The 17,708-nt window shown below is 47.9% G+C and overlaps 1 protein-coding gene across 2 annotated transcripts in view; it reads right to left on the bottom strand.

The window, feature by feature from the left end:
* Nucleotides 1-17,708, bottom strand: part of RBBP5 (RB binding protein 5, histone lysine methyltransferase complex subunit) — a 142,862-nt gene that overhangs the window by 109,548 nt on the left and 15,606 nt on the right. For both annotated transcript variants that reach the window (XM_082247170.1, XM_082247171.1), the window contains exons 3-6: nucleotides 15,453-15,625; nucleotides 15,098-15,238; nucleotides 14,741-14,903; nucleotides 14,537-14,646 (exon numbers count right to left, since the gene is read on the bottom strand). In XM_082247170.1, coding sequence (XP_082103296.1) covers nucleotides 14,537-14,646; nucleotides 14,741-14,903; nucleotides 15,098-15,238; nucleotides 15,453-15,625 — 587 coding nt within the window. The remainder of the gene's footprint in view (nucleotides 1-14,536; nucleotides 14,647-14,740; nucleotides 14,904-15,097; nucleotides 15,239-15,452; nucleotides 15,626-17,708) is intronic.

The raw sequence follows: 17,708 nt of genomic DNA, 5'->3' as shown, positions 1-17,708 counted from the left end.
AATTTGGGAGAATGTGCGGTAGGCAGACAAAACAAAGTTACAGCTTTCTGGTAAGGCCCCTTTCACACTTGTGCGACTTCAAAGTCGTGCGATTTTACCGCGATTTTGATGCGACTTTTTGCAGCGATTTTGATGCGAGTTTGACTGGGCTTATAATGTCCTTTACACAAAACGCATCAAAATCATGCCAAAAGTAGTGCAGGGACTACTTTAAAGTCGGTGCGACTTCAAGTCGCATAGATATGAATGGGGCTCATTGGAAATAATGGAGAACGACTTATCATGCGATTTTGCAGTCCCAAATCGGATGACAAGTCACACAAGTGTGAAAGGGCCTAAAGCCCATCACATCATTCTACAGTTTTCATAAAAAGAAATGAGGCCTTTAAAGAAAAGAATACAGTCAAACATGGGGGAAGCTCACTGATGTTTTGGGGTTGCTTTGCTGCTTCAGGAACTGAATGTCTTGACCGTGTGCATGGCATTATGAAATCTGAAAACTACCACAGATTTCTGGGGTGCAATGTAGAGAACAGTGTCAGAAAGTTGGGTCTCCTTCAGAGGTTATGTGTGCCAACACAGTGTTGCCAACTGCCAGTTAATTTCCAGGAAGCCTGTAAATTTCAGCCCATTTTCGGGCAGCCTGTAAAAAAAATTGCTAGCCTGCAGGCGGACAGCGCAACTGCGCATGTGCCGCTCTGGGCTCAGGAAAGCTCATACACTCTCGCCAATTTTCAGGGTAATATAAAGGGGGGTGAAGTGGGCATTACTGTGGGGGGTGAAGTGAGCAGAGGAGGACATTACTGTGGGGGGGTGAAGTGAGCAGAGGAGGACATTACTGTGGGGGGGTGAGGTGGGCAGAGGAGGACACTACTGTGGGGGGTGAAGTGGGCAGAGAAAGACACTACTGGGGGAGGAGGACACTGATGTGGAGAGGTACTATAAAGGAGGACAGAGGAGGACACTGATGTATGGGGATAAAGGGAGAAGGAGGAGGACACTACTGTACTGTGAGGGGGGTGAAGGGAGGCAGAGGAGGACACTGATGTAGGGGGGGGGGGGTGAAGGAAGGAGGCAGAGGAGTACACTACTGTGTGGGGCAGCCAACTGCCTGTTAAATTTATGGGCAGCCCATAAATTTTAGCCCATTTTCAGGCTGCCATATAATGTCCCTTATGGGTAGTCGCGCCCGTAAAAAATATGGTTGTCCGTGGCCTCTAACCATATCTTGTACCATGTCTGCATCCTCTAACCATCTCCTGTACCATGGCTGCAGCCTCAAACCATCTCCTGTACCATGGCCAGTGCTGTATTTTGGCCTAGGCCAACAAGGCCCAGGCCTAGGGCGGCACTTTGCAGGGGGGCAGCAAAATAGCCACTCCCGACTCCATCTGAGACTCCATTAGCCACTGGTTGATAAAGCCGCCTGGCGTCTAGCAATCAGTGACGTCACACCATCTCCCACCCCCTTTTCCTCTCTCTCTCTCATCCCTTCCTCTCTCTCTCGCTCTCATCCCCCCTCTCATCCCCCTCTCTCTCTCCCAACACCCCCTCTCTCTCTCACTCCCAACACCTCTCTCTTCCAACACCCTCTCTCTCTTACAACACCCTCTCTCTCTTCCAACACCCTCTCTCTCTATCTCCCATCACCCTCTCTCTCTCTCTATCTCCCATCACCCTCTCTCTCTCTCTCTCCCATCACCCTCTCTCTCTCTCTCTCCCATCACCCTCTCTCTCTCTCCATCTCTCCCCCCCCCTCCACCACCTTCTCCCTCTCTCATCCTCCTTCACCCTCCCTTACCCACCCCCCTCTCTCTCTCCCCCCCCCCTCCTCGTGAAATCTCAGGGGTTCTTGCTGGGACTTCTAGTCCTTCAATTTTGGAGGGAGTCACATCCGTTAAACAGGAAGGGGTGTGGCAAATTTACATAGGAGGGGGGCGCCCAATTTTAATCTTGCCTAGGGCAGCTCAAAACCAAAATACACCACTGACCATGGCAGCAGCCTCAGACCCTCTCCTGTACCATGGCGGCAGCCTCTGACCATCTTCTGTACCATGTCCGCAGCCTCTGACCATTCCTATATCATGTCCACAGACTCTAACCATCTCTTGTATCATATCCACATTCTCCGACTACCTCTCTTTTATCATGTCTGCAGTCTCTGAGGGGGAAGTCTGGAAAGGAGTCAAGAGTGGGGGCACCGCAGGGATGGGGGTCATGGAAGAAGTCAGACGTGTGGGGACTGTGTAGAGAAGACTATAGGATAAAACCAAAGCCTCCAAAGCTGGAGCCGATTGACTGAGCCCTGCACCGTCAGTGACAGCGCCGTCAGGCCAGTCTGAGGGGGGTGGGGGGTTTCACTGATGTAAGGGGGGGGGAGGGAATACAATAATGTAAGGGGGCACTGATATAAAAGGTTTCCTCATATCAGTTGAACCCTCCCCCCCACCCTTACCTCAGTGTATTCACTCTGTGGAAGGTGGTCTCAAGCCACCAAAGTTCCCAATCACATCAGAGTTTCCCGGCATTCCCCTTTACATTAGAGTCTGCAAAATTCCCCCTTACAGCGCAAGAGGGAACTTAGTCTATGGACCCTAATGTAAAGGGCAATGCTGCAATGCCTGATGAAAGTAGGAACTCTGATGTAAAGGTTCCCCCTTAGACCATGATGTGCAGCGTTCCCCTTTATATCAGAGTTCCCTTGCACTGTCAGGCGGAATCCTGAACACTCTGATATATGGGGGAACTCTGAGCTGGCTGGGTAAAAAAGAAAAAAAAAAAAAAAAAAACTTGACCTTCATGTAAATAGAGAAATTTGTATTTTTCTGTCTTACCTTACCTTAATTGGAATTGTGTTACTGTAAAATCCTTTTCTCTGATGTTAATTGACGAACACAGCTCCAGAATCTTCTTGACCATTGGGTTATGCTGCCCCCTACAGTAGGACACTAGGCAGGAAAAAGCTTTACCACACACCTATGGGGGCAGTCCCAGGGGGTATTCTCCCACTTCTTGCTATAGGCATTCAGTTTTGTTGCAAGCAGTGTCAGAAGAAAAATAACCCAACTCAATAGAGGGGTGGTTGCTGTGTCAATGAACATTAGAGAAAACGGAATTTTTGTAAAATCTTACCTGTAAAATTCCTTTCTCTGAGTCCTCCGACAGTCGCCGCCTCTTCATATTCGTCACATATGGGGTATTAGACTTTGCTCCGAAGGAGTAGCTAGGCAACAGAATATGTTAACAATAAAGCTTTAACATATCCCACCCTCAAGGGGTGGTCCCCTCAGTCAATACCCTCCTACTTCCTGCAACCATATCTCAGTTTTAGTGGAATAGCAGTAGAGTATACATTCAAACCCCAAAAGAGGGGCGGGGGCGGCGACTGTCGGAGGACTCAGAGAAAGGAATTTTACAGGTAAGATTTTACAAAAATTCCGTTTTCTCTTACGTCCTCCGACAGTCGCCGCCTCTTCATATTCGTCACATATGGGGACGTCCCAAAGCAGTGCAAACATGAGGGGTGGGAAACGCATCCGCGCCGAAAGGCAACGCAGTCTCCACATCAAAGAAAGGAACCTTACCAAAGGAAGGAAACCAGCTGGGCAACAGCAAAAATAAGTGCTCAACAGGAGCAACAACCCAGGAAAAGACAAAAAACCAGGGGATACAAAACTTATCCCAACAGCCAGGAGTCCCCAACAAGGGACCCTAGGGAACAGCCGCACTAAGAACCTTGCGGCCAAAGGAAGCATCCGCCGATGCCTGAACATCTACTTTGTAGAATTTTGTGAAAGTGTGTACGGTCGACCAAGTCGCCGCCTTACACACCTGGGCTACAGAAGCCCCATGACGACAGGCCCAAGACGTACTCAGAGATCTAGTAGAGTGCGCCTTCACAGGCACAGGGGGAACCTTCCCCTGCAAGGCATAGGCCTGTTCAATGGTCTGCCTGATCCATTTGGCAATGGTAGAGGCGGAAGCCGCCATGCCCTTCCGAGGACCCTCTGGAAGAACAAACAAGGAGTCCGTCTTTCGAAAAGACTCAGTCGATTTAAGGTAAACCCTAATCGCCCGAACAACATCCAGAGAATGCAGTCTCACCTCCTTTGGATGTTTAGGCTTCGTGCACAACGAAGGCAAAACAATATCCTCGTTAAGATGGAATTCCGAAACTCGTTGCGGCAGAAAAGAAGGATTAGGTCGCAAGACCACCTTATCCAAATGAACAACCAGGTACGGAGACTTGCAGGACAAAGCCGCCAGTTCCGACACTCTGCGAGCCGAAGTGATCGCCACCAAAAAGGCGACCTTTTTGGACAACATAGACAACGATATCTCCCTGATCTGTTCAAAAGGAGCACGTTGTAACACAGACAGGACTAGATTCAAGTCCCAAGGGGGCAAAGGATCCCTCCTAGGAGGAACCAGATGCCGCACACCCTGAATAAAAGTGCCAACCAAGGAGTTGGAAGCCACGGGACGTTGAAACAGAACGGCCAGCGCAGACACCTGACCCTTTATCGTAGCCAGCGCCAAACGCTGATCGACACCCGTCTGAAGGAAAGACAGCACACGGGAAACCGAGTACGTGCGGGGTGAAAACCCCCCGGACTCACACCAGGCAAAATAGGCCTTCCAAGTACGGTAATAAACCTTTCCCGAGGAAGACTTCCTCGCGTTGATCAAGGTATGAACAACCTCTGGAGAGAGACCCTTCTCCTTCAGGACCTCGGTCTCAACAGCCAGGCCGTCAAAGCCAGCGACTGTAAAGCAGGATGGTAAATCGGTCCTTGAGACAGTAGATCGTCCCGAAGAGGCAGACGCCAGGGGGCGTCGACCGCCAGATTCACGAGGTCTGCGTACCAGGACCGGCGAGGCCAGTCCGGTGCCACAAGAATCACCGTGCTGCGTTCCGAGTGTAACCTGCGAAGGAACCGGGACAGCAACTGAATCGGTGGAAACGCGTACATCAGCCTGTACTGATGCCACGGGGCCACTAACGCGTCCGACGCGTCTGCCCGAGGGTCGCGCGTCCTTGCCACGAACCTCTTCACCTTGTAGTTGAGGCGAGACGCGAACAGGTCCACATCTGGAAGACCCCACTTCGCGCACAACATCTGGAAGACAGCCGGGTGGAGAGACCATTCCCCCTGATCCAGGGTCTGGCGACTCAGATAGTCCGCCTGCCAGTTCTCCACTCCCGGAATGTGAACCGCCGTTATCGCCGGGACATGAGTCTCGGCCCAAGACAGAATGTCGGCCACTTCTCGAGCCGCTCGGGCACTCCTGGTGCCCCCTTGGTGGTTGATGTAGGCCACCGCCGTGGCATTGTCCGTCTGCACCCGAACCGGGCAGCCCTGCAGCCGGTCCGTCCAGCGATGAAGACAGAGCCTTATCGCACGCAATTCCAGAATGTTGACCGGGAGGGAAGACTCCCCCTCCGACCAGGTCCCCTGGGCGGACAGAACGCCCAGAACACCACCCCAGCCCGACAGGCTGGCATCCGTGGTGATTATCGTCCACGAGATCGGACGAAACGACTTGCCCCCGGACACCAACGGGGACTGGAGCCACCACAGAAGGTTTTCCCTGGTGCGATGACTCAACGAGATCTGAAGATCCAGGGATTGAGGTCGCCCGTCCCACTTGGACAAGATCTCCGCCTGGAGACCCCGCGTGTGAAACTGCGCGAAAGGAATCGCCTCGAAAGCCGAGACCATCAATCCCAGACATCTCATACACGTCCGCAGAGACGAGTTCTGAACGTCCCTGAGGGACCTGACTTCCTCCTGAAGAGTCCTGAGTTTGTCTTCCGGCAGGAAGACCTTCGCCTGCACCGAGTCCAGTATCATTCCCAGATAGGGAAGACGAACCGACGGACTCAGTGTCGACTTTGGAACATTTATCGTCCAACCGAACTCCTGCAGAGTTTGCATCGTGACAGACAGGTCCTTCTCCAGACCCTGACTGGTCGCAGACCGAATCAGAATGTCGTCCAGATACCCCAGGACAGAAATGCCCTGGGCTCTCAATAATGCCAGAACCGGTGCAAGCACCTTGGTGAAGACCCGCGGAGCCGAGGCGAGCCCAAAGGGCAACGCCACGAACTGGTAGTGATCCTCCGCAATGGCAAATCGAAGGTATCTCTGATGACCCTCGAATATGGGGATGTGAAGATACGCATCCTTCAAATCGATGGAGGCCATGAATTCCCCCGGAACCAGGGCAGCCACCACCGAGCGCAGGGATTCCATGCGGAACTTGCGAACCCGCACAGAGCGGTTCAGAGCTTTCAAGTCCAGAATAGGACGAACCTTGCCCTCCTTTCTGGGCACGGTGAACAGATTGGAATAAAACCCCCGAAATCTGTCCCGATGAGGCACCGGAACCACCACTCCCTGAGCCCTCAGGTCCCGCACCGCCAGGTGCAGATCCCGCAGGCGCTCTGGAGACAGTTGTAGATTTGAGGGAAAAAATCTGCTCTCTGGCCGAGAGAGAAACTCGATCTTGTAACCAGATCGAACGATTTCCAGAACCCATCTGTCCCGCACACGGGCCAACCAGGGCTGAAGAAAACCGAGCAAGCGTCCCCCCACCCCAAAACTGGGTGAGGGCGCCCCTTCAGGCCGAACTGTTATGGGCCGCAGGTCCGGATTGGCCGGACTTCTGTTTCCCAGACCAGGGTTTCTTCTGAGAGCCCTGGCCCTTGAACGGTTTGCCCTTGTAGTGCGGCCGAAAGGCACGAAAGGACCCCTGAGGGGGCCGAAAATGAGCATGCTTCTTCCCAGAAGCCCCCTTAGCCTTGGGGAAATGGGGCAAGAGAGTGCTCTTACCCCCGGTAATCCCCTTAATCAACACATCCAGGGACTCCCCAAAAAGGCGAGACCCATCATAAGGCAGATTGGCTAAGGTTTTACGTGAAGATTGGTCCACCGACCAACATTTCAACCAAACCAGGCGGCGAGACAACACCGCCACGCTGTGCACACGCGCGGCCAACGGAATCAGGTCCAGGTCCGCATCACACAGATACATGACACCCTGGTGGATCTGATCCACCATATCCAGGGTCGCCGCCGAGGCCGAATCGGCCACTAGGACGCGCCTAAGCATCTGCGTCCAACTTGCGATCGCCTGGGCCGCCATGAGAGAAGCAAACAGAGCCTTAAGCATAGAACCCGTAACAGAATAAGTATGACGGGCAAGAGACTCCAGTCTCCTATCCGTGGCATCACGGAAAACAGGGGATCCCTCTGCAGGGATCGCAGTGGCTTTGTTCAAAACCGCAATAGCATGATCCACTGGCGGAGGCACACACCACCGTTCATCAGTGGCAGGCGAGAAAGGATAACGCAGCTTAAATTTACTTGGTACCGCAAAAGGCTTGCGCAAATCGCGCCATTGGTCCTTAACAGCGCGCTGAAAATCAGCATTGCAGGGAAAAACCTGCGGCGTCCTGCGTTTTCTCTGCGTCCCATAAGCCGCCAAGGCAGCTGGGGGACACACCTCGTCCTGCAAACGTAGCGTCTGCTTAATGGAAGCAATCAACTCATCCATGATTGCAAGCTCTTCAGGCGAGCCAGGGGGAGAATTATCAACCCCCTCAACTTCAGCCTCTACCTCAGACCCCACTAGATCAAGAGAGGAGCGGGACCCCGATAGGGGGGTCCCCGCCAGAACAGCCCCATCACCTTCACCCTCAGAATCAGAGGACAGAGCAACTCTGGGCCGTTTAGTAGATTGAGCAGCCACCAGCATTTGCACCTGTGCAGCAAGGCCAGCCACAATCGTGGCCAAATCCCCCCCTGGGGGGGAAACAGCGGTCCCCTGGCTTTCCACCAATACTGTGGGGAACTTGCCCTCCTGAGAATCCATTGCCCCTGTATGCCAGACAACCAAGGGTTAACTGCCCCCTTACAGCAAGCGCGGCAAGCGCAGCCCACCGCACCACACTCAGGCACAATGAGACCCCCACAGGGAATATACAGACTGAATACAGGCAATGGAACACAGGAATAGAAGGATAAAACCTGAGGAGACTCCGCTGCTGCTGCTGCCTCGATCGGTGCTTCCAGGAGAGAGGAAGTGATGCTGCCAGGGCGCTCTATGTAAGCCTATGGAGGCTACAAGAAAATGGCCGCCGTGCATGTAAACCATGCGGCCGGAGCGGGCGCCGGTAAAATGGCGCCGTTTGGCGCCGAAATCGCCGCTCCACAGTGCATAAAATCACACACAATATTATCCCATTATATGGATACATGTTAGATCGCCGCAGCGATCGCTGTATATGCCCCAACATGCCATTAAAAACATGCCCCACAGCACACAGCTCCTCACACTGCCCAGCCTGACATACTCAGTGTCATACAGCTCCCCCCCCCCTTGCAGCCCACAGCATGCAGCCGAGATATAGGGAGACAAGCAGTGTGATTAAAGGCAGGTTACACAGTCCCAGACTGAGACCCCCCCCAGACAGACAAGTCCCCACACAGATACACTTACCTCACATGGCGTGGGGAACCCGCACAGGCGAACAAGCCGCTGCACATGAGGCAGGGAGAGTCGCAATTCAAGACGCACACAATGGCGGTTCAGAAACCGCACAGCGTCCGGTGAGGTAGCCACCTCACCAATCATCCCTGCACCGAACAGGGATGGGTCGTTCACCGTGCCAGGAGCGTTACCTGGCTGAACGCTCGATGGCAGACTGGGAAGCCACTGACCCACGACCTGCGACCAGGGGGATCAGCCCGAGACCCAGTCCGCATGATCCTCTTCGTCCGAAGAACTAACTAATGCTGACAAAAATAACAGCTAAGTAAAGGTAGAGAGAAAACTCAAACAAAATATCAAAAAGAAGAAAGAGTCTGGGACAAAAAGTCCCAGCACAGAGAGAGCCAGCCACTCCTGACAAGCTAGACATTAAAACTGAGATATGGTTGCAGGAAGTAGGAGGGTATTGACTGAGGGGACCACCCCTTGAGGGTGGGATATGTTAAAGCTTTATTGTTAACATATTCTGTTGCCTAGCTACTCCTTCGGAGCAAAGTCTAATACCCCATATGTGACGAATATGAAGAGGCGGCGACTGTCGGAGGACGTAAGAGAAAAGGATTTTAAGGTAAGACAAAAAATTTTCTCTTTCGTTCATTGATGGAGACAGCTCCAGAATCTTCTTGACCATTGGGACGTCCCAAAGCAGTGTCAAAATGAGGGGTGGGGAAAAAAAAAAAAAAAAAAAAACACAGAAAAAAATTCCCAAAGGCTAAAACTAGCCAACCAGGTAACATGGAGCTCAACCAGGAACAACTGGAGCTCACCTGGAAAAAAAACAATACACCCTCAAAGGAGGACCAAGTTCTCTCAAACAGCGGCCTGCAAAACCTTGCCGCCAAAACCAACATCTGCAGATGCCAACACATCTACTTTGTAGAAATTTGTGAAAGAGTGCACAGACGACCAGGTGGCCGCCTTGCAAACCTGAATCACTGACACCTGATGGTGGAAGGCCCAGGAAGCACTAAGCACCCACAAAGAATATGCCTTAAAAGGGAAAGGAGGAACCTGATCCTTGATTGAATAGGCCTGCACTACCGTCTGGCTGATCCATGTGGAAATGGTTGCAGCAAACGCGACCAACCCTTTGCGAGGTCCATCCATAAGGACAAAAAGGGAGTCTGATTTCCTAAATGACTTGGTTCCCGCCAGGTACACCCTGATCTCCCAAACCACAGCCAGAGAATGCAAGGCAAACTTCTTAAAACGCTTAGGCTTAGGACACAGGGAAGGCAGCACAATGTCTTCATTCAGAGACAACCTTAGGAAGCAACAACTGACAAGGCGAAGCACCATTTTATCTCTGTGCGCTTAAAAAGAAAAAAATGCTAGGACCAGAGATCCCAGCAAGGAACTAGGGATCCTTACTAGGCAGAAAAAAATGAAATGCCTATAGCAGGAAGTGGGAGTATAGCCCCTGGGACTGCCAAATAGGCGTGGTAAAGCTTTTTCCTGCCTAGTGTCCTACTCCTGTAGGGGGCAGCATAACCCAATGGTCAAGAAGATTCTGGAGCTGTGTCCGTCAATGAATGAAAGAGAAACATGGTTTTTGATTTTGTTTAACTTAAACACAATTCTAATAACTTTAGCTACATGTTTATAGCTTACATATTGATGTTTGCACAGTTTAGCATTTAAAACAGCCGTTTTAAATACTTTTTTACAGTGTCAGTAAATTTCATGATTTTTGCCAGAAAAAAAAATTTGGTGCCGTTTGCAAGTTTTGGCGTTCTGTCAGTAAATTTCACGTGAGGGGGTTGGCAACTATGGTCTTACAGCAGGACAATGATCCAAAGCACACGTCGAAACGTACCTAGAAATGGTTTAAGATAAAGCGCTGGAGAGTACTGAACTGGCCAGTAATGAGTGCAGATCTAAACCCCATAGAGCACCTGTGGAGGGAGCTCAAAACAGCAGTTGGGAAATGCAACCCTTCCAATCTGAGAGACGTGGAGCAGTTGGCAATAGAAAAGTGGTCCAAAATTCCACTAGAGAGGTGTAAAACTCATTGATGGCTGATTGATCTGGCTCAACCAATAATAAAAAAAAAAACAGTAAAGAAAACACAACCATACAATCCCATATACACAATCCTATACCCGCAGTTGACCCAGAGCAAGGCGAAAAACCCCAGCGAAGCACGATCCAATTTGCCCCCCGAGATGCAATCAGATATTCCCTGGATCAAGCTATAAATATTAGTACCCAGTTATATTATTTACATCTAGGAAAGAATCCCAGACTTTTTTAAAGCAATCTAGTGAGCTGGCCAGAACCACCTCTGGATGGAGTCTCTTCCACATTTCCACAGCTCTAATTGTGAAGAAACCTTTGCCTTTTTGGAGACTAAATCTTTTTTCCTCTAGACATAAAGAGTGCCCCCTTGTCCTCTGTTATGACCCTAAATTGAATAACAACACCAAGTTCACTATATGGGCCCCTTATGTATTTATACAGGTTGATCATATCCCCCCTTAATCTCCTCTTCACAGGAGAGAATAAATTCAGTTCCTCTAATCTTTCCTCATAGCTGAGCTCCTCCATGCCTCTTATCAGTTTGGTTGCCATTCTTCCCAACTATAGAAGTTAAACAAACAGGTCTATAGTTACTTGGCAAAGACTTTGATCTCTTTATAAATATAGGCACCACATTGGCCCTACGCCACTCCAGTGGTTCTATTCCAGTCCTTAACAAGTCCCTAAAAATTAGAAACAAAGGCTTTGAAAATGACAGAGCTCAATGTTTTTAGGATACGTGGGTGGATGCCATCTGGTCCAGGCGCTTTATCCACCTTTATTCTGTCTAAATATTTCTGGACCATATCACCTTTGAGCCATTGTGGATCATTTGGGGCTGTGTCAATACCATCCTCATTATGGTTATGAGCTCCCCCATGCTCCTTTGTATACACAGAGCTGAAGAAAGTATTTAATAAGTTTGCCTTCTCTTTGTCCCCAGTCACCCACTCTTTGTAAAGAGCCTACATGCTCAGACCGGATCTTTTTATTTTTCATATTTAAGTTTTATTGCACAGTAAAATGGGTTACAAACATAAGCTGAGTTATAGTTCCAGTGGTAATAAGGTACAATCATAACAGTATTGTGTTAAAGTAAGAGGAAAAGTATGCCGTCAACTGCTGTGCTGTAGTTTAACTCAGAGAGGAATTCTCAAATATAAACGACTTCCAACATGGAACCCGTCAATATTGTAATGAAAGAAAACATTTTTTTCAATTTTAACCATTTCTAGAGGGTATAAATAGAGAAGTAGGAAATGTATAGAGGAAGTGAGAAAAAAAGGGGTGGGAAGGAGAGAAAGGTAAAGGAGGGGAAAAAAGGGGCAGCGGGTCCCCTCACTCGATGGGGGTCATCTCAATGAGGGCCTTCCCTTTCTCAGAGCAGATACACATGTTCCAAAGTGTCCAGATTTATGTATAGGTCTCTTGCGTCTGCCGGGCGGTCAGAATCAGAGCCTCGATTTTATTCAATCCCTCCACCTTCCTTAACCACATGCCAATTGTCGGGGGTTGCCTCTGTTTCCAGGTTAGTGGTATTCAGGATTTAGCTGCTCAGAAGGTGTCTGAGGATAGATTTTCTATAGGTCCTAGCAGGAATTGTAGACGCGTGCAAAAGAAAGAACGTAGGACTATGTAGTCAGTACATTTTTGAATAATCGCATTGACCTCTTTCCAGAAACCCCCCAACTTGGTACAGGACCAAAAAATGTGTACCAAAGTCCCAGGTACTTCTAAACAACGCCAGCACAGTGCAGTTGTGGATGGAAAAAAAATGTATGTAGTAGTACGGGTGTGCGATACCATCTGGAAAGGATCTTAAAATTGGTTTCTTGAACTTTCGTGCTGATAGAGGATTTCAAGGCGAATCAAATGAAGTGATACGTTGCATATTCGAGAATGGTCTACCCAAGTCCGAATCCCATTTCACCAAGTATGGAGTTAGATAGTCATCAGTGGGGGTGACCAAAAGAGCATACAGAGTAGAGAGAACATGCAGAAGGGTGCCGCTTTCAGAGCAGTACCTCTCAATAGGTGTCAAGGTGTGACAAAAATTATCAGAAGCAGGGAGAGTCTGTAAGTGGTGTAACTAATGCTCTCCAGATGTCGAGGTGGAATGGTCCATTCTGATCCATCAGGGACTGTAAAGAGGGCCTGGTCCCTGAGGAAGAAAAATGAGAGGCTTGAAAACATCCCAACTCAAGCAACGGGCCAAAGGATCCCGCCTGCAGGACTGAAGTGAATCTGGGGTTAACCAATATGGGGGTTAACAGAGAATCCAACAAGGACTATCTACCCACAGATATGAGTCGGTAGCACAAATGGGCCATTGGCCCTATAAGTGGGAAGAGTCTCAAAGCACCAAGGAGATCTATTCAATAGGACCAGACATTGGTCTTGTTCTATACATGGCCAAAGTTGAATGTCCCCATGACAGCTCCAGTCGATAAGACGTCCCAAGTGCACAGCTTGGTAATATTTATAAAGATCCAGGCCTGCAAGGCCCCCAAATTGTTTCGGAAGTGATAACAAGAACCTATTCATCCTTGAATGTTTATGTGCCCAAATAAATCATGTAACAAGAGCCTGAGCGTGCTTAAAATACCCCTTAGGGATAGCTATAGGAAGAGCCTGGAAGAAATATAAAAATTTGGGCAGGACACACATCTTTACGATATTGTATCTTCCAAACCAGGAGTTTGTACCATGTATCTAAAATGGGTTTGTACAGTGCGCAAGAGGGGAGGGAAGTTAAGATCAAAAGGTACGTGAAAGGTTAGCAGTAATGAAGGTCCCCAGGTATTCCAGAGCTTTGTCCATCTATTTAAAAAGTTAAAGTTGAGCTGCAACGTTTGGAGCAGGGGAGCAGGAATATTAGACCTCACACTCTCCATCAACTAGGTCCTCTTCACACTCACTTTGAGATTATTTCTCACATACAGACAGACATCACCACCTCTCTGTTTTACCCTGTCTTTCCGAAAGAGAGCATAGCAAGGGATATTAATAGCCCAGTCATGTAAAGAATGAAACCAAGATTCAGCAATTCCACCCACCAATAGGGGCTGACCCCTGTCTGACCTGTCTGCCCCATTATAATCTAATTCACCCTCCCCCTTCAATCCTAGTTTAAATACTCCTCCAGCCGTCCCATAAACCTCTCCCCCCAACACAACAGACCCCCTTCCATTTAGGTGCAAACCATCTGTAGCATATAGGTTCAAATAGGTTGCTACCCAATATTACATTAAGGGTACTAATAATTTTGTCCAGTCCATTTTTGGAGTTTTGCGTGGAATGTGTCAGATTTGGCTTTTTGTTTCTCCACTTTTTTGTGTCATACCAATACAAACAAAGGAAATAAACATTAGAATGCCTAAACATTTGTAATTGCAACAATTTTCTGGGCGAAGTGGTGCAATATCTGACAGTAATGCATGGGTGCCAATATTTTTGTCCATGAATGTATCTGTTTCTATTGGTTGGAATATAAGGAAATCCTTAAGCAAGGAGTTTAGCTTGTTATACACCTCTTTGACTTTTAATCTTTCCTTTTTCCTAAATAGACACACCTCACCTAGCCAATCCCTTATCCCCCCTTCCCCACTTCTTTTTTTTCTCCTCTTCTTGCCCCTTCCTTCTTTTCTTTGATCTCCCTCTCCTCCTATTCCTTCATGACTCTTGGATACCCTGGCATAGGTCCCTGCTTCACCCTTGAATTTTTGTTTTTTCAATGGACTGGAAAGCCAGTTGACCTGTCATCCTACAGCTAGATTCAGAAATTATGCAGACTGTGCTGAAAAACCCATTTCAAATTTTCTGTACCTAAGTGACATTCCATATATTTTCTTTAAAGTGGTTCTAAAGCCTGAAGGTTTTTTACCTTAATGCATTCTATGCAAGAAGCAACAGTATTACACAAAGTTAATCAGAGTATTTTGCCATGGGGATTAGTGGTTACCTGCCCTTCCTCGCAAACTCTATGGATTTAATAGCAGTTGTGTTGCTGGTCCCAGTTGTAACACGGAAAGATGCCACCAGATCCTGGGTATTTGTTTTCAACACTAAAATCTGTAAAAAATAATATTATAAGAGATACCATTCAGTGTCCCTTAATTCAATGTGTTTTTGTAAAGAATATACTAACTTTTCGAATGCATCATACCTTCCCTTTGGCATTTCCTGTATAGATGTACTCTCCTCTACGATCAAAAGATGCTACTACGTTAAGATCAGAATCATCATCCACAGGTAGGACAACATGGCTTGAGTCTGACAATGTTAGCATAACAGGGGCTGATTTCATGGGACACACTAGAACTTTATCCCTGGTAAAAAGAAAAAAAAAAAAAAAAAGAAGTACAAGCATGTTAAAAAAAAAAAAATTATACAGTTGCCTGTCCTAGAGCTGTAATCCGATAATCGACTCAGAGGACGCTCTGCTTCAGCAAAGACCCAACTGCAGCATACAGTACAGAAGCATAACAATAATATATTAAAGAACATATCTACTATTACTTACTGATCACGGGGATGAAACTGAACTTTAAGTATGGGGGAAGGAAACCTAAACCTCTGATCACAATCTCCAGACAAGACATCCCACAAAGATACTATGTTATCGGTAGAGGCACTCACAAGCTTATGACCATCTCTGCTCCAGCTGTAAAGACAAAATTTTAGGATACACAAATTCAAAGGCCTCAAATAGTACAGTACCACAAACACGAAAATATCACAATTACAGTTAAAAACACTCATCAGGTTAAAAAAAAAAAAAAAATATGCACAAAATAAGAAATTAGTCCATAATAAAAGGACAAGTAAAATGTGCTGGATATTTTTTTTTTTTACAAGTCAAATGACGGATTACTTACCATAGAGAGCACACAGGATGTATGTGAGCACTTAAGATCTTGGCAATGCCCCGCGTTAAGAAGTCCCATATAACAATACGGCCATCGTTACAACCCACGGCAAGAAGAGTGCCCCACCTATTAAAGGTGCAGGTGAGGGCCATGCTAATGCAATCCAAGGTTCCATCTGCTTCCTATGCGGGGAAAAAAAAAGGAATTTCATTGTAACCAATGAGAACGAGCAGATGCACGGCCCTAAGCAGAAAGCAGTCACATTTGGTGGCGGTGTTACAACTGCTAGTAGATGTATGACTTTCTACAGCAACCGGAGGTTCATGTCAAAAGGCAGTTAGCCGTTCAAAAAACAGCCAGAGCTCCCAGTAAACCCTATGTCAATGCAAACTCAAATCTAATTTTTAGTCAAAGACTTGCTTTAATGTAAACATTTAACAAACCGGGGGAAATAAAATTAGGAAAAGAATGCAAAAATCAGGGGATAACTGAAGTGAGAACCACAAAAGTTAAAACAGGTGACATTACTGAGCAAACAAAAGGTCTGAGGTGAGAGAGTGAAAGGGCGGAATTATCTGCTGCCTTTTTGTTTAAGATCCCCTTTACAGGTGTCTGTAGGTCACCTAAAAAGACCCCGTCGGCATAGCAAAAAATGCACCCTGTAAAAGACATTTTATAAATGTCCTTATTTAATGTGGGTAGCACAGTGGTTAGCACTCCTACCTTGCAGCACAAGGGTGCTCAGTTTGAATCCAAACCATGACAATAACTGTGTGGCTTTCCCCTGGGTACTCAATTTCTTCCCAGACTCCAAAAACATACTGATAGTTAAACTGGCTCTTGTCCAATTGGCCCTAACATGTATGCATATGTAATAGGGACCTTATATTGAGGCAGGGACTGATGTAAATGTACATTATGTAAAGTGTTGCATACATTAAATACTTGTAATAAATAAATATTTGACACTTTCGGGTAGATCAGATAGTGTGTCCCCTGCTGGCCACTGTGGTTGCTCTTGCTGACTCCTCCATCCCGACTGAAACCTGCAGAGACAAAGGGGTCTGCGGGAAGAACCACAATGACCAGTAGAGGACACACTATTCAACACACCTGGAAGTACTGAACTGCTGCTGGGCCCAGAGCTCTAAAAAGGAGCAAAGATTCTGTTTCCGTCCACCATAAAAGATCTTCTTTTACAGCTTGCTTTGATTTCTTTTTCTATTTTTGTATGCCAACAGTGTATCTACTGTAACTGTCAATGTTTCAATTCTCATGTGGCTCATATTAAATAAATCTAGTCGGTAAATGAGTACTGGTGAACCTACTGTATGTGGTTTTATTCAAATAATGGTACAGAATGTTAAGTGCAGTAACCAATAGCAAGCAAGGAGAAGTCAATTAATCAAGGTCAAATAAGGACCAGATAGACTTTAATTGATTTATAGTATATGGGTACTGCACTTTCGGCTTTACTTCCTGCAATGTTTTACTGAATAACCCAGATGGAATTGTAAGGGAAATGTACAGTTTCCATAACAAAACATTTTTCCTAGACTGTAAGGCTCCATGCACACAGGGCGTCATAAAAACGAGCTCCAAAGCGGTTTCTTGACTCCAGGAAAAAGCAGCTGTAAAAATGTGCTTTTAGTAGCTTTTTCCATTTGCGTTATTGCACGTTTGGCCACGTAGCTTTTAGCAGCGTTTTTTCTGCCTCCATTCAAAATCAATGGTTCCCTATGGGAGCCTATTGATTTGAATGGAAGGCGCCCCGCAAGTCGGATCAGGATGATCCGACTTGCGCTGTGAGAATCTTGAGGGGGAACTCCACGCCAAAATGGGGAAAAAAACGGCGTGGGGTTCCACCCAGGTTCCAAACCAGGCCCTTCGGGTCTGGTATGGAATTTGAGGGTAGCCCCACGCCGAAAAAGCGGCGTGGGGTCCCCCCCAAAATCCATACCAGACCCTTATCCGAGTATGCAGCCCGGCAGCCCAGGAAAGGGGAGGGGGTCGAGCGAGCGGCCCCACCCCCACTGGATCATACCAGGCCACACGCCCTCAACATGGGGGGGGGTGTGGGTGCTTTGGGGCAGGGGGGCTCTGCACCCCCCACCTCAAAGCACCTTGCCCCCATGTTGATGAGGACAAGGGCCTCATCCCCACAACCCTGGCCAATGGTTGTGGGGGTCTGTGGGCAGGGGGCTTATCGGAATTTGGAAGCCCCCTTTAACAAGGGGGCCCCCCAGATCCCGGACCCCCTCCCTA

The sequence above is a fragment of the Pelophylax lessonae genome (assembly GCF_965119305.1).
Source record: "Pelophylax lessonae genome assembly, chromosome: 2".
NCBI classification, from domain to species: Eukaryota; Metazoa; Chordata; class Amphibia; order Anura; family Ranidae; genus Pelophylax; species Pelophylax lessonae.
This window is presented reverse-complemented; position numbering and strand designations above follow the sequence as displayed.